General features: G+C 36.6%; 1 protein-coding gene across 1 annotated transcript in view; it reads right to left on the reverse strand.

Annotated features, from left to right (window-relative positions):
* LOC109823632 (membrane-anchored ubiquitin-fold protein 4) overlaps positions 317-18,639 on the reverse strand; it is a 32,708-nt gene continuing 14,385 nt past the window's right edge. The window contains exons 2-3 of the mRNA XM_020389917.1: positions 15,993-16,163; positions 317-652 (exon numbers count right to left, since the gene is read on the reverse strand). Coding sequence (XP_020245506.1) covers positions 600-652; positions 15,993-16,163 — 224 coding nt within the window. The 3' untranslated portion in view covers positions 317-599. The remainder of the gene's footprint in view (positions 653-15,992; positions 16,164-18,639) is intronic.

Below are 18,639 nucleotides of genomic sequence, written 5' to 3' on the forward strand. Positions count from 1 at the left end.
ACCAACAAAACCTGTGAAAAAGAGCACCCTCATTTGACGACTCTGAAACATTTTGTAGAACATATTTGAAATTAGGAATCTTTTGAACAACTGATATATATAATAAAAACGCTTTCTCTGTTTATAAATAAAAGTCAACGAGTGTTAACGTTGAGCCCCGTTCAATCGCACTTCAATAACAAGCCCACATATCGTAAGGAAAGAACATATCAATTACTCTGCACAAAAAGTATTACATAAAGTAAAAGCTTCCAATCTTAAGGTAACACAGGTTAAACAGGGCATTGAAACATGATGTTGCAACCGACAAAACAGAAGTTATAAAATGACAGAACGATGAATAATAATGAGAACCCCAAATATATATGATCGATCTCTTCAAAGTATACACAAAAGGTAACGCACACATTACACAACACGTTTTCACGGTGAGGGAGAAAGAACAAAAGAAAAGGCTGCAACAAGACTATTTCACATACAACGATGGTGTGCCCTAAAGGCACGCTGCAGATATCAATTTTTTCTTCCTTTTTGTTACACTTCAGGGTTGGTAGAATACAATGCAGCTGCAGGCAGCAGGATCAAAAGCTTGAAATAACTTACAGTATAGTGCACGAACAGCCTTTCTTAGGCAACTCCTCTACCTTCTTTTCTGATTACATCAAGCAAGGTAAATAGTGAGATGTTTGATGAGAAAAGTTATCATGTTATAAGCTAAAAATTCTATCACTATGGTGTTTACAAAGCTCTTGCACCGACAAAGGCTGCTGAGACAGTAATACTTTTATTTAGTTATAAAAGCGGAACACGTATGGTTAGGGGATAGAGGGGGAAAGAGAGTAGGCTGACAAGCATTTGATTTTGATTATTGCTAGTTGATGAATTCCCTGAAGATAAAGTACTAAATATTATTAGTTCATAGCTTTGAGAACAACATAGTGATAGCCAAACATATGGAATGGAAAGCGAATTCAGTAGGAATTATGTATTGCAATCAGTTCAGGTATGATATGTATGATATCCATATCCGCTTATTGATAATGAATACAGATACAGATATGCCTCGATAAGAGAAACTCATGTCTATATCTGCTAAAATCAGTTACTGATATGGATATACATGCAAATACTAAATGATTATGAGAAAACAAGATAATATTGAGCGAGAAAAAATAGTTCATATGATACAAAAAAGTTCATTAATATGTTTGTTATATCTAAAAAAACTAAGATTAGATCTATTGATCATCACAATTAATCTCAAATTTATTAATAAGGATTAAAAGAGTTGCAAATGTATGACCGACATATATTAGAAAATTTCAGATACGAATTTGGAAATTTCACTACAAATCCGGATTTTTAACCATGTCCTATTAAGTATAGATATTCATAACAATATTCTTATCCTGACGAATACAATTACAAATATATCCGTGAAGACATTTTTTTTTTTTGCACCCTATTAGAAAGACAATTAACCTATTTTCTTATATTCGTCTCTTTTGGACCAAAATACACATCTTAATTGATTAGTTCATAGCTTAGAGTTTGCTTCTATGTTACATGGGTACTTCTATTTAGAGTCGTTCCCATGTTGTACTCATACCCAACACTGAAACTTCATTAAGACACTCCTTGAATATTTGCATACACTTGTTCAAATGCGTACTCAATTATATAATACATGTTCTAATTTTGAACACTCATCATATACTTCTTGATCATATATCACACACTTCACATGCAATTCTTGGAACTTGTTGGACATAAGCTAGGTCCCTACTTGAAATTTGGATATGGATATTTTTTTTGCACCTGTAATAGAAAGACAATTAACCTCTTTTCTTATATTCGTCTCTTTTAGGACATACATCTATATTGATTAATTCGTAGCTTAGGAGTTTGCTTCTACGTTACATGGGTACTTCTATTTGGAGTTGTATCCGTGTCGTACCCGCACCCAACACCAAAGCTTTAATGGACACTCCTTAGATATTTACATACACTAATTCAAATGGGTACTCAATTATGTAATACATGTTCTAATTTAGAACACTCGTCATATACTTCTTGGGACTATTTCACACACTTCAAATGCAATTCTTGAAACTTGTTGGATATAAGCTTGGTTCATGTCTTAAAACTTGGATACAAATACTTTTGTGGCGCCCCTAGTAGAAAGAAAGCTTATACCCAATACAAAACTATGATTATAATTGTCTTTTATACATTAAGTTAAAAAATGAGCAATTTTCTCATTTATAGATCTATATAATAGAAGAAACATATAAATGTTTTAGGAGTTTTATGTCATAGCACATGAAATGAAAACATAATATTGAGCTCGTATAAGTTAGTACTATATATACATGGATGTATAGTTGTATCCCCATATCCTACTTTTTACAATTTTAAGGCATCCCCCACACATACCCGAACCCGTATTCGTGTAACTTAGCTTTGGTTCCTTTCTTCTATCATTTCTTCCTTTATATATTACAAAAAATACAAACTGACACACACCAATGCACAGGCAGACTCATGCCCCCACAACTGACCCACGCACCAACACATCCATGCACGGGCGCACACGCGCTCATGTAGTTAGTTAAAAGGTGAGCATGTCCCTAGCAAGGTTTTAGATGTTAGATGTCGGGCGGCTAAAATTCATGTCGAGTAACGAAAATCAGGGATATCGGAGGGGGTCATGAGAAAAATATCGGATTGCCATATCGGATAGCGTGCATGTGTAATATAATATCATAAATGAAATCTAAACATAATAAATTCTATTGTGTAAACATATTAAAAAGTAAATAACTTATGATGCTTAAGGTTGATGTTGAAGGAAAGAGGTGAGAAAAGAAGAGCCCGATATTGGCAGTTAAGGAGAGAAGATTGCTCGGTATTGATGTCGAAGAAACAACTCGGTGAAAAGACCGATGAGATGTTGAAGGAGAGAGAACTGGAGCGACAGAAATGGTTTAGGCCCTTTTTTCCCCTAACTGATTGAGTTTTGTCTTTGAAAGCAATATTAAGTCAATCAGAAATTTAAACCCAAACCTAATTAGATAAACATAACAAAAATCGACATTTAAAACACTGGTCCTCGGTGCAAGCTAAAACAATTATCATGGGAGTAAAGTTGCAATGAAATTGTCTATTTTACCCTCGGAAAAAGAAAAAATTCTTTTCGACTAATAGGCTTCCTTAGTGTAAAGAAATTATTTTCACACAGGGAGTCTATCCGCAATTGGGTGATAATATAGGGGCTCCATTAGGGTTGGGTGCGGGCCGCGTCAACCCGCGGACTGACCTGACCTAGCCCGGCATGGGTGACCCGGTCTCGCCCGTAATGGGTCGGGTTCAACCAGGCCCATGACATACGCAGCTCAGGGCCGGGCTGGGTCCAGCTCCAAACCTGGGACGAGAGAAATCGGCCCAGCCCACCTTGACCCGACCCACCATCAACCTAGCTCGACACTATCCGAAAATTTAATTTTAATTTTTTTTTAAAATATAAATAATAATCCATATAATTAAGAGCAGCAGACTGCTACGGTCCTGCTAACAACTGGCTTGCTGCTAACAGGCCAGCAACAATTTGTTTGCTAGCCTGCTTGCTGCAGTCTTATTTTTTGGCCCAGTCTGGCCTGCTAGTAGCAAGCTAGATTGGGTCTTTTTTCCTAAAGAGAAGCTCTTTAGCCTTTTTTCCTAAACAAAGAGACTGAGATAGGGTCACAGGCTTTCTTTTTAGTCTGCTAAAATTCATTTTAACTTGGTAAAAAGATCTTAGTCTCCTTAAAAAATCAAGCTGAAAGGATTCTCTTTTTAGCAAGCTAAATGGAAGATTAGCATGCTAAAAATATGCTCTTTTTAGCTTGCTAAGGCTAAACAGAGAGAGCCAGTGGCTCTCTCTTTTAAGTAGTCAGCAACAACACTGTTGCTGACTGCTAAAGAGCCAAAAACTCTTTTTAATTTTTAATTTTTTTAAAATAAAAGTGGGTCCAAGAAATATCTTCCCTCTGCTATAAATAGGACTCGTTTCACCCTCATATCTCATAACTTCAATAAATATATCTCATTCGAATTACAAAAAATCTCCTATACACCTTGCCAAAATTTTCTTAAAAAAATTAGAAAAAATCAGATGGATCCCTACTCATCTTCTTCACAATACTCTCCTTACTCATCCTCCTTACAATATACTTCCTCTTCTCCATCCAATGTTTTAAAAAATGACTTGGGCGGCTGCCTAGGTGCCCGCCTAGGCGGAGGCGGTGCTCAGGACGTCCCGAAATGCCCTGAGTAGCGCTGTTTAGGCGCTGGGAGCGCCTACGCGGCCACCCAGACCTAAGCAGGCTGTTTAAGCAGCCCACCCAACATTTCAAAAAAAAAAACGGGTGCAGAAAATAAGCAAACCCAAACCCAAACTCAAATTCAACTTACTCATAACCCTAATTCTCGTCAAAGCTTCACCGATGTCGCCACGAAAAACTATTGCTACCAAAACCCTATTCCTCATCTTCCTCGACCTCGTCGAAGCTTCCCCGACCCTCGTCGACCTCTCGGAGCTTCTTCGACCCTCGTCAACGCCTCTCGAAGCTTCCCCGACCCTCGTTGACGCCTCTCGAAGCTTCGCCGACCCCGTCTAAGCTTTCCCAACCCTCGTCGACGCCCGTCGGGGCTTCCCCGACCCTCGTCGACGCCTCTCGAAGCTTCGCAGACCTCGTCGAAGCTTCCCCGACCCTCGTCGATGCCTCTCAGAGCTGTCGAGGCCTATCGAAGGTTCCCCAACCTTCGTCGAAGCCTCTCGAAGTCACCTTCATCAATCTCAGACCTCGTCTTCGATCTTCAAGCTCCCCGATCTCTATAATAAGGTACAGTAATTAGTTAGTTTACAGAGACTTCTTAAATATCTATTTAAGTTAGTATAGAGACCTCCATCGAAGCTTCCTCGATCTCTGTAGCAAGGTATAGTAATTAGTAAACTTAAGTTAACAGTAAACTTAAGTTTTAAGTTAAACAGTAAACTTAAGTTTTAGTTTAAGTTAAACTTAAGTTTTTGTTAACAGTAACTTACGTTTAAGTAAACAGTAAACTTAAGTTAACAATATTTTAGTTAATAATAAAATTAAGTGTATTAGTTTAACTGTTTAAGTTTATTGTTAAATTAATCTTAAACTTAACATTAACTTATAAGTTAACAATAATTTAGTTAAGAATGAGTTTTTCGCTGTTGAGAACTTGAGATGAACTTATATGAACTTATAATTTGAGTTGAGAAGTATAATTTTAGTTAACAGAGAATGGTTTGTTTGTTCACTTGTTTCAGAATGTCGGGTGCTTCAGCGAAGGAGTCTACGGGTTCCACCATTATACCTGTACCCCCGTGAAAGATAGAAGGAACTCAGGAGACTTCGGTTGGGAGTTTGGATTTTGTCCGGACCCAAAAAATTTGAATATTGTACAATGTTGACTATGTGGACACAAGGTGAATGCGGGGATCCATCGATTTAAGAAGCATCTTGCAGGACTAAGGGGGGACATCGAACTGTGTTTGAAGATTAGTGAAAAAGATAAGCAGATGGTGAAAGAAGTGATTGATGCTAATTTGAAGAAGCAAGCAAGCTAAGGAGAAGCACACTATAGACTTAGAAGAACTTCATGGGACGAGGCCGTGTGATGAAGAGAAAGATGAAAATGAAATCATCTCTCCTTCCACATGCGATGGATCTTCAAAGAGGTCTAGAGAGCCTACTGTTGGGCCGATGAACGCTTACACCGCTAGTGATCCAGAGTTAACGAAGAGGTTGAAAGGGAAAATGAAGCAGACAGGAGTGAATGATTCTTTCTTGAAGGAGAAGATGGGTTGAGTGCATGATCAGTTAGCTTCTTGGGCATATGAAAATGCCATCCCCTTTCATGCCATCTCCACAGATTCCTTTTTGAAGGCATGCATGGCTATTGGAGACTATGAACCGAGCTACAGACCTCCCAGCATGTACATGTTAAGGGAGCCCCTATTACGAAGAGCTGTTGAGAGAACAAGTCTTTTTAAAGACGCATGAGTGGGGTAAGACCAGATGCTCCATTATGACTGATGCTTGGTAGGACAGAAAGATGCGGTCGATAATGAATCTTTGCATTCACTGCAAATTGGGGACAACTTTCCATAAGTCAATTGAAACCTTCGAGGAGGCACATACAGGATAATATATATTTGAGTGGGTTAATAAGGCTATTGAGCAGATTGGAGTTGATAAAGTCATTCAGGTTGTCATGGATAATGCAGGTGCAAATATGATCGCGAGGGAGCTTTTATATAGGGCGAGGCCGAGGATTTTTTGGACTAGTTGTGCAGCACATGCTGTTGACCTGATGCTTGAAAGCATCGGGAAGTTGAGTTTATTCAGAGGAGCAATTAAGAAGGCGAGGACCCTTATCGTCTTTATCTATAGTCATCACAAGACTGTCTATGATGCATCGCATTTGTGACAAAAGGGACATTATGAGACCTGGAGTTACTCGTTTCACCACATTTTTTGACTCTACGGAGTCTTCTTAAGAAATGAAAGTTGAGATATATGTTCTCCGATGAAGCATGAGTGAGATGCAAGCTTGCAAAGACCGCTAAAGGCCAAAAGGTGGAAGCGATTGCTATGAGTGATAGTTATTGGACGGCGGTGGGCAAGATCTTGAAGGTGTATGCTCCTATTTTTTTGATTAGTGAGGCTAGTCGATAGTGACTACAAACCCTCAATGAGATTTGTGGTAGGGATGCTTGAAGATATGAAGAAAGAGATCATTCAAGTTTTCAAGAAGAACGAAAATGATTTCAAGCCCGTGATTGATATTATAGATGGGAAGTCCAAGGATCAATTCTTTTCTCCCTTGCATATGGCTTCTTACTACCTCAACCCTTACTATTTCTATATGGATGATGTAGTGAAGAACTGCAAAAGGGCGAAAGATGAATTTCTAGATGTGGTGGAGTTGTTCTATCCTGATGTAGAGCAACAAGTTGAAATTCATACTCAAGAGTTGGAGAGATACAGAGAAGGAAAGGGTTCATTTGCTAGGATTGGAGCGGTGAAGGCTAGAAAGAAATCAGACTTGAACCTAGGTAAAATAATTTTAGAAATTAAATCATTTATGACTTATAAGTTATCTATTGTGCCATTGTAGTAGTGAATCAACTAATAATATATTATTTTTTGTAGCTAATTGGTAGTATTTACATGGTGGTGATTGTCCCCTCATGCAAAATATGGCTATGAAACTTCTCAACTTGACAAGCAGCTCTTCTGGTTGTGAAAGAAATTAGAGCACATTTGAGAGGGAGTTTCTAAACTTATGAATAAGATAAAATTCTTCTTAGTTAGGCTTTCTAATTTATGTCTATTTCTTTTGAAGATCCATACAAAGAAGAGGAATAGGTTAGAATCGAAGAGGTTAGAGGAACTTGTCTATGTGAAGTTCAACTCAAAGCTCAACCAGAAGAAGAGAGGAGAAAACAAGAATCTACACTATCTAATGATCGTAGTAAGGCACGAGCATGGATCCTAGAAGGAGCAGCCTCCGATGATGAGGAAGAAGTTCATCCGGGCTCATGTCTTACTTGGAGGATGGTAGAGGGTATATCGAGAGTGGCTGAAGCTGCGGAGAATAGGAGTTCTAGGCTAGCATGACCTTCAAGTGCTTCTACTTCAGGGATGGATGATGAAGAAGAGCCTCTTGTCCCGGATGATGATGTTTCAGACGAGGAGGATTGTATGGGGATGGATTCTGGAGAGGATAGCGATGATGGAGTAGAGGAGGAACTTCATGATGATGATGATTGATGATGAAATTAGATTAGATGCATATTGTTAATTCATTATATTAGAGTCTAGACTATTCCTGTTTGACTGTATTTTTGCTGATATTTTAGGACCTAAACGTCTAGTTATGGGATATTATATGCTTTGCCATTTAGTATATATGCATCTTTGATTGACTATTATAATTTGGATAGCATATGTTAGGTATTTTTGTATTTATGCATCTTTGATTGAGTATATACATATTTATCTTCAAGTATCGCAATTAAAAAATAAATAATAAATAAAACGCCCAGAAACCGCTTAAGCGCTCGCTTAGGCGTCTAAGTGTTAGGCGCCAAATCCGGCGCCTAGGCCTAGCGTTTAATGTAACATTGTCTCCATCCATTGTAAGTGGAAGTGATTATACACCTTTTCACATTCTCAACATTATTCACATGAAGTCGGTGGTAGTAATAGTGACCAAAGGTATAATGCACCTTACGATTCTTACCACCCTTCCGCTCCTACCGGGTAAATTGTTATCCCACCGATACCATTCCCTTTGCATATCCTGGAGTAACCACAAGAAATGCTTATCTAGACTCTTCTAGACACTCTATTTCACTTTCTCCAATGGAATGACAGTAATCACGTGGACCACTACCACCCGATTCTGTGGTGGCAAGACATTCTATCTCTTCTTATCATCCGTCTCCGACTTCTCAATCTTCAAATACTGAAATTCCAGAGACACAAATTAAAGAAGTAACCAAAACATAACCTTCTAATAAACGGAAAAAAAATCAAAAGATTCTTCATGGGTTTGGCCTTTTTTTTGAAAAAATTCTAGCTCCAAACAGTAACAGATTGGCACATTGTTTAGCATGACAAACCGTCTGCAAATTTGGGAAGAATTGTGGAACAGGATCATTATCTCGACATCTAAAAAAACACGAAGAACTTCTAGATGGTGCAAAAGAAGAAACTCAAACACAAATTGTCGGAGATAGGTGGGTTATTGATATTCAGGTATAAACCCGAACTTGCTACGAAAAACCTAGCTAAGTTTATTGTGCAAGCTGAGCTTCCTCTTAATATTACTAAAAATGAGAATTTTTTGAAAAATATATTAAACGTTCTTTTCGTCCTGAATATCAAAAAATTACCAGAAGAACAATTATAAGAGAAATTGAACTTTCTTCTACCCTAAAAAAATTATCATGCAAGCTGCTCTATCTGTTGTAGCCACCAAGATAGCTATGACTTCTGATGTTTGGGAGTCTCTCGATCAGCATTTTAAATATCGGCCGATAAATTGATATTATCAGTGATTTATCGGCTTTAGGGGCCTTCCGCTATGATAAGTTTAATTTTAAATCGATTATTGTTTTTGGAGGTTTATCGACGATAATGTGAAGATAAAGTGAGTTATCAGTCGATATTATCCGCTCAAAATATCGAAATTATCGGCCTTTGGTTTGGGTTTGGGTTTGCTCTTTGGATGTTTAAGAATTATAAATTGTTTGTTGGTTTGAAACTTAGTTATTTGGTGATTAGCATATATTTGTTTATGAATATTGACATGACTCATAACTATTAAATCTCAAATTAGTAAGTTATTTTATAATCTCGTGATTACACAATAATTATGTTAGACGATTCTTCAATCTTTATATTATCTTGTTATTTGCTTATATGTCATTCCATTTTTACTAACTAGGCACTCGAATGGCTTCATCGTGCGATAAAGAAGCAAGTTTAGTTAGTGATTCTAAACATGATTATTTACATTTTGGTATGTTTATATTTTATTAAGTATGGTTAGATTATATTTTAAGATATTATATTATGTATATACATCATCCGGTAATATCACTAAGATAAATACTACTTATCCCCGATATCCGCTATTCAATATGGATTTTCACCGTCCAATAAATCTCTGATAACCGATATTTAAAACTTTGCTCTCAATCACAATCATTATATTTGTGTTACTTCGCATTGATGAAAATTAGAGTTTACAGAAAAGAATTATCATTCAAGAGGTTCGAATATCCACATAATGCGTAAGGCATTTGTGATGCAATTTCACAAACTTGTCGTGACTATGAGATAGGAATTTTTTTCTATATCTTTTGACAATGTTTCAGAAAACACATTGGCAATTTCAAAATTAAAAGGAATTATGAATCCGATAATGAAGGGTAAATTTTTCCATATTAGATGTGTTTGTCAATTGTCATATCATTAACCTTTGTGTGCAGGATGGAATGAAATATCTTGATCAGCATTTGCAGAAACTAAAATAGTTTTATCACTTTTATGAGAGGTTGAGGCCTAAGAAAACAGTCCTTTAAGGAGTGTTGCGATGTTTACGGACGAGAAAAGTTCTTCAAATTGATGTTAAGACAAGATGGAACTCTACTTACAATATGCTGATGATATCCCTTACCAAAAAGTCGTTGATGCATTTATTGAATGTGAACATCTGATCTTTCCTTAACATCTAGTCAATGGAATCTTTATGAAGTTTTCTGTCATTTTCTTGAGAAGTTTGAGGCAACAACCAATGTTTTCAATGTGTGAGGCGCAATGCGGGGCGCAAAGTCAGTTTACACGCATATGCGCAAGGCGCAATGCAATGCGCGGGCTCGAGCGAAACGAGGCGCACTCCAGACCCCAAAAATTTTGAAGATATACAAGATGAATTAAAAATATATATTTGTGAAAATTTACATAGAAAATGTCAAGGACTCAAGATGAATAAAATATATACTACCAAATCACAAAATAAAGTTTTAATCATTGAAGCAAATCAAGCACTAGTATATTGCATCACTAACAACTATATTGCTAAAGTTTTAGTTTCCTCTTTACAGGTTACAAATGGCGAATCAAGTTTCAAGTTTCAACTAGTAGCACTACACCTAGCTCAAATAGCAAGAATCAATACTCGCAGTCTCGCACAAGAAATCAAATAGTAGCACTAGTACATCAATAAGCTTGAAAATTTTCAACAATTATGACTGATATGTATTAATAAGAAGCAAGCAATTAGTTCATAATATCATGACTCTGTATATTGATATTAAGCCAAAGAAAAAACAATTAACAGTCAAGAGCGATAATAATAAAAAATTAAATTAAGAACTAACAGCTAGGAAAAATAAGTTAGTTAACATTAAATCTCTTTGTAAGTTAGTTAACAACAAAACCAAATCAAGTTTAGAAGAGTGAACTTAATTAACAGTTTACACTTAACAGTCAACAACTAAAACTCAGATGTTAAAACATAAAAGAAAAAAAGAAAACACTTGCTTGTTGTCCTTAATTAAGAGAACGCGAAATGAAAAGAAAAAAAGAAAAGAAAACAAGCGAAAAAAAACATCGCTAAGGAGCAGAGAAAGAGAACGCAAAACGAAAAGAAAAGAAAAAAGAAAAAAAAGAAACAAGAACACAGAACGTACCTGCTCGCTGAGGAGAAAAGAAAAGAAAAAAAGAAAACGCAAAAACGAAAAGAAAAAAAGGAGTAGAAAAACATCGATGAGGAGAACGTACATGCTTGCTGCTCGTCGTTGTCGCTCGCCATCGCCCATCACCGCTAGCCGTCAATGCTTTGTTGCTGCCGAGTTGGAGACCCAATAACCCTAACAAAGAAATCGGGATTCAGAAGTGGAGGAGCTACAGAACCCTAACAAAGAAATCGGGTTTAAGTGGGAAGCGGGTTTTATACCCAATTACCCACGGAATAAAAGTGGGTTTCTTCCCTGTTATTCATGTGCATGCCTTGTCAAAGGCGACAAACGCTACAAGGTGCTCCACAGGCACGCGACTGGCGCAAGTGTAGCGCCCTACACTTGCTGCGGGGCGCTATGCCGATGCGCTGAAGCGCCCGAGGCGTGCGCCTAAATGCTCCCTTAAAAACACTAGCAGCAACCAGAATACTTTTTTAGAGTTCGTCATTCTACAATCCATTTAGTGTTTTATCATCTTAATAATATTGCTAAATTATTTGCAGAATATAGAACTCACGACTTTCTTGCAGGTTGCATAAGGGATATGGAGCATAAGTTTAAAAAATATTTTAAAAATATGCCATTTATTTTTTATTTAGCAACTATTATGAATCCCAGAATTAAACTTGATAATTTATCTGGAATGCTTAAGGATTTTTCTGACAATATGGGTTATGGGCATGATATGGCTACAGTTGTCCAAATGGATCGGCCCTGGATTTTCGGGTCCCGCACAAGCAAAATGCCTAGCCCGAACCGGCAAACCCAGACCGGAGGTGCCCGAGTCGGGTCTGGGTTCGGGTCCGGGCCAAGCCCGGTCGGGCTCCAGGCCAACCCGGATTTTTCTTCTGTATTTTTTAATTTTTAAATTTTTGGCTAAAAATTGATTAAAAAAATTAAATTAATCTTATTATATTTATATAAGTATGTATTAGTATACACTTACATATTAGTATATAGCTATATATTATATGTAAGTATATATAATTATACATTAATGACCATATCATACTATAATTATATATAGTATACATTAGAAATATATATGTATAAGAATACATTAATGACAATATACACTTAAAATATATATAAGTATACATTAATGACTATATCATACTATAATTATATATAAAAAATATAAATATATAATATATATAATTAAAAATCGGGTCGGGTCCGGCTCGAGTCAGGCTTCACCAACTTGACCCAAACCCGGGCCCGGGTCGAGTTCGGGCCTAGCCGGGTCTGGACCCAAAACTCATTTGGACAGCCCTAGATATAGCAGATATTATAAAAGAGATTAAGAAAACTCTAGATAAATTATACTCTTTGTATAGAGATGTTATATGTCCATCATAGGTTTCAGAAGGACGCATACGCATCTAATAGTAATTCTATTTCGATGCCAAAATGGTTGAAGAAAATGGTGAGCAAATCGAAAAAACAAGTCTCAAATGCAGGTTTGACTGAAGTCCGAATGTATCTAGAAAGCACAGTACTACCTGCAGTTGAAGAAAGTCCATGGGAGTCTTTTAATGTACTTGAATATTGGAAGAAAGAAACCAAAAACTACCATGTTCTAACTACAGTGGTTAGAGATATATTAACTCCCCATGCTTCCACGATTGCATCAGAAGTGTCATTTTCAGCAGGCAAGAGTAGTTTCTGAATGGAGAACACAACTTATAGCAGCACACATGGAGATGTGTGCGCTTAAAGGACTAGCTCAATGCAGAAGAACGGTAACAAGGATAGCAAACAAGACCTTTCCTTGAAGAATTTGACGAATAAACTTGGAGGAATTCGGCTCCTTAAATATTAATGGTTAACATTTTTTTTCTTTTTTCCTCTTATATTTATACTTTAAATTTAAACTAAAAGAAAGTTATTAACTTCCCATGGGCATAGGTTTTCCATTGAAGTCAGAATCACGTATATATTTGTGTTTGTGATGTTTTATCTTCATACAATGTGTGTCACTATGTGTGTATATTATTTTAAATAAATAGTCAAATAGAAAAAATAATTTAAATATAATTTAATAGATACAAATATAAAGTTAATATAGTTTATAAATTAAAAATAATAAAGAAAAAAGTTTAAAAAAACCCACAGGCCGACCCACGACCCATGGGTCGTAGGCCGGGTTAGGTCCGACCCGCCCCTAGGGGGTCACTGGCAGAGTCGGGTCCAATCCCAAACCCGGGATCAGAGAAATAGGCCCAGCACACTCAGACCCGGGCGGGCCCGGGTCAGACCTGACCCGGCCTTAAACCCGATGGGCCGGGTCACGAGCCTGAACCGGCCCAGCCCACACCCACCCCAAGGGTCTATCTAAATCTGGGCAATTGTACAAGGAGTCTATTCACAATTAACCCTCTAGTATATGTGATACTCTTTCTACCTTTCTTCTTTATATATGCATATATGTAAGCTTGCCCACCAACTTGTTTGGCCATCTGATGCCAATGTCCTATTTCCAATTAACACTAACAATATGACCTGCAGTTCAAATCACCATAATAATTGTCTCAGTGCATCTGCCCTAGCTCTGATGGAATCCTAATCCTTACACAAGATCAGAATTAACAATATGTAGCCCACGCTTTGATTGAAATTTCTGCTTCCATGAAAAGAATACAAGCCTGCAGCATTGTTTCTAGCAGAGCCCACAAAATTTGGTTATGATTAAAGCCTTGAAACAATGGAGGGCAGATGATAGAGGACCTCCACAGAAATTATGCATCTTCACTAAATCTTTTTTTAAAGAATGTGTTGGCTGCATCCTTGGGGCCATATCAAGGTTCAAATATGAACAACTTCCCTTCTGAACATTTATTCTAATCTCACAACGGTAGAATTTGAAGGGTTGCTTACCAGCTTTACGAGCTTGAACTACACAAATAGTAAGGAAAAGAGGAAGGTTTTTTCCCAAGCAACATTTGCAAACCGTATTTTCCCTTGATGATAGTTTAATCGATCAGAAATTAGGAACCGACTGACAGTCATCATCAACTCAGTACTAAAACTTGATTAAGCCATCCGTGAACCTTCACATATTGAATTATACACAACAACTGACCTTATTAGATGTGCACTTATTTTGGGGAAAGGCCTATATGGTGATTTGTGGTGTCTCCCTTTTCAGACCCTGCATCCAGCAACTTACTACGCTAAATGGCTAATATTATTAAAATTTGAACTTTTAGCTCAAGAAAGCCCATTTTATGGAGTTTATGTTTGTTATCCTAAAAGAAAAATGTCTAATATAGTATCAAACTATAACCCTCACCAAAACAAATTTTAGTGTCTAGGAAAGGAAGGACTTTAATATAGTATATACAACCTAGGCTCAAAATCCCACTGGAGACACATTTTAAATTAACTAGAGCTGCCTAGAAAATTCAGGTTTGAACCACAAGGATGGCAAACCTATGGAGACATGTTATAGCCTCAATCTTTACCATACTTTTGGAGTTTTGGCATAATGTAAGGGACTTTCAGTGTGTCCAACCTTTTTAGAAGTAGCCATGATCTAATAAATTGGTGATGCATTGAAGTTTTGCACAACATAAACAACAATCCAATGGTCTTCTTCACCTTCACTTCATAACTTAAAACCGGGACCTTGTGTTACATAATTCAAGGTCTTTCCTTTTGGAATCATAAGATACACAAAAAGGTAGTCTGCATAGCTAGTGACTGGTTAGTACATTTCCTTGAACATCTTCTTTTAAGTGTTGTTTCCAGTTTCCACACAAATCCATTAATCAAGCCACTTTTCACTGTCTGTTGTGCTAGTCCCATATGAATCTAAGCGGAGTCCATTTGCAAGGCTGTCCAGTTTAAGAGCTTGTGGCATTCACCAAGCAACCTAGGTTCCCATATCACAGGGCAAACATGTCACCAAAGTGTACAGAACTGGATCTAGATGTGGAACACCAGGTAACTCAGCTATAACCTTGAAAGGCCAATCACACTGGGAGGATTATTGTCATGTTTGTCTTAGGTCTTCTCTGCTAAAGCATAGACTAATTGTTGGTGCAATCTATATGTGCGTCATTCCTCACAAACGTCAAGTATAGACTGTATAGTTTCACTTAATGTGATATATCCACCTCAGGAAGTTAGTTTAAAACTTTATAATCAGGTTCCAAGTAGTTAGATACTCATTATACAATGTAAATGGCAATGAACAATCTCAGGTACTTGTTATAATCAATGTCAAAGATGACAAATTAGATCATAAATCAAGTTGCCGAATAATTCTGCATGTGTATCCTATTTGGCTTCCTTCATTACAGAGTACGTTCCAAATGAGAACTCACCTCATGGAAACCAATTATTACTATACTAATGGAATAAAGCTTACATCTGATTTAGTAATTCCCATACTTAAGAATAATAATCAGGAACAAAAAGGGTGGACCATGTACACAAAAATCTAGCTAATTTCAAGACTAACAAACAAAAACAAAAAATAATTGTAGACTTCTAGTGACTATTATTCAAAATAGTAACTACCACTTAGCTTGTACTACCAGAAGTCAATTACGGGAATGAGACAACAAAATGCATATTGCAAAGATCCCCTAAAATACAAAGAATATCCACAAGAAATTAATAATCTATAACGTACTGCATGAAATAACTAGATACTGTTTACCTGTTTTTGACTTCGCTGATGATGGCTGGACAACGACATGCATTGTAACAGCCCCTCCAGGAAGCTCACCAAAAGGTGGTCTACATTGGGCAACAGTTTTCTGATTCTCTAAGATTTTCCCGCCACTTATCAGTTTCACATCATTAGCCACCTTCGGTATGATCTTTTTATCTGAAATAAACTGATCAACCATCAAATAGAATGCAAAGATAAAGACATGACATGAATGTGGTAGTGTACTAGATACACAAGTCAATATTAAGTGTTGAAACTAGATTCCTGAGAAGCAAAGACAAGAAAACTGCAAAATGTTTCTCAATAAAAACAAAGACAATTTTGATGGAGATTCATAATAAGAACAAAAGTAAATACACTCAAAATGCACCAGCCATGCAGTAAAGGGGATACATACCAAAACCTATAACCCAGCTAAAATCATAACATTAAAACAATAACACGATGTTCTATCGCTCTAAGTTCCATTGTAAAAGTAAAATCCACTTGAAATAGTTACTGCAGACAACAGTAGTATTATGTGTCCAGCAAATATTTCCCATCATGCAAACAAGAAATACTAGAGAATAGGTTAAGCAGGAATTCTAGAATTGCCATTTGTCTACAACAGAATTCATACACTCATTGATCGCATAAAATCATGAATTGCAACATTCTTCCTTTTTCTGTATAAGCTACTAACAATAAGTCTATAAAGCAAGTGCACATGAATAATAATAAACAAGTACTGAACAAGTTCCCAATGTGTGTCAATTCCCAAGTCGTTAGTGTTGCAATACAAGCTTATCTCTGCTTACATTTGTCCTATATAATTTAAGTTTGACCTCCTTGATTAAAATTCAGTAGGACAAAACATATGAATAAGAAACTGAATCTAATTAAAAAAACATACTCCTAGTGAAGAACTAATCACAATTGTATAGGATGAGATAAAGGAGTAAGAAGATCACTAGAAAACTAAAACAGTTCTCAACAAAAAGCTACAAAAATAAACAGATTTCATGCTACTTATGTTCATTGTTTAAATACAATTCCCATAATTCTTTAGTATCATTAGTAGATATAAATGAATTCCATGAGTATTCCCTTAGGTGTCGCTTGGCAAGGGGTTCAGGGAAAATGATTAAAGGGAAGGACTAATTTAGTTAACCCTTCACAAGAGGTTAAAAATAATTTAATTCCGATTGAATTTGATAGTCAAGATAAATGGTTAAGTTTTTTATGTTTGGTAAATAAAGAATGGTTAAGGAAGTTGGTTGCCATAAATATCCTAAAGTCATTTCTTATTTCAAGAGGAAGTAACTCATAATCCTCCTCTTTAGACAGATTTATTAACCCCTCTAAATGAGTGAGAGGTTAACTAACTTTAACCCTTATAAAGGGTTTGTTAATCCTTTGATCAAATTAACTTGTTTGGATGGTTAAGGAGGGGATAAAATCCCTAAACACTTCTCTTAAACTCTTGCCAAACAAGGCCTTAGATTTTTTTTTAAAGCAAAAACAGGGCAATGCCCTGCTTACACACGTGTACATGTAAACGTGTGTGTATGAAATAAAGGGTATGCTTGGTATCAAGCACAAATTTGACGCTTTGATAGTGAGGTGGCTCGCTCCTATTCACACATTCAAAGGTGTCCACTTGAAAATTGTCCCCACTTATTTACTCACCCATTGAGTGAGTAGAGGAGAAGTGGCCACCTCGCCACCGAGCACCATATTTAGTGCTTGGTATACCCATTATTCTCTCTCTCTCTCTCTGTGTATATATATATCTATATCTATATATATATATATATATAGTAATTCTTATGTCAACTTAAGTGGATAGGAAAAAATTGTCCATCAAACTTTTTAGCCACTCATATTGTTTTGGGATCCATGAAAGATATGATGAGGTTATATATATAACAAGGTTTTAAATGTCACCCGACATGTCTGACATATCGGCCGACATATCAGTTTGAGGGCTTGACCGACACGACATGGACGTTTTCAACTCGTATGTCGGTTTTAAGTTGGTTGCCATAAATATCCTAAAGTCATTTCTTATTTCAAGAGGAAGTAACTCATAATCCTCCTCTTTAGACAGATTTATTAACCCCTCTAAATGAGTGAGAGGTTAACTAACTTTAACCCTTATAAAGGGTTTGTTAATCCTTTGATCAAATTAACTTGTTTGGATGGTTAAGGAGGGGATAAAATCCCTAAACACTTCTCTTAAACTCTTGCCAAACAAGGCCTTAGATTTTTTTTTAAAGCAAAAACAGGGCAATGCCCTGCTTACACACGTGTACATGTAAACGTGTGTGTATGAAATAAAGGGTATGCTTGGTATCAAGCACAAATTTGACGCTTTGATAGTGAGGTGGCTCGCTCCTATTCACACATTCAAAGGTGTCCACTTGAAAATTGTCCCCACTTATTTACTCACCCATTGAGTGAGTAGAGGAGAAGTGGCCACCTCGCCACCGAGCACCATATTTAGTGCTTGGTATACCCATTATTCTCTCTCTCTCTCTCTGTGTATATATATATCTATATCTATATATATATATATATATAGTAATTCTTATGTCAACTTAAGTGGATAGGAAAAAATTGTCCATCAAACTTTTTAGCCACTCATATTGTT

The sequence above is a fragment of the Asparagus officinalis genome, chromosome 9 (genome assembly GCF_001876935.1).
Source record: "Asparagus officinalis chromosome 9, Aspof.V1, whole genome shotgun sequence".
NCBI classification, from domain to species: Eukaryota; Viridiplantae; Streptophyta; class Magnoliopsida; order Asparagales; family Asparagaceae; genus Asparagus; species Asparagus officinalis.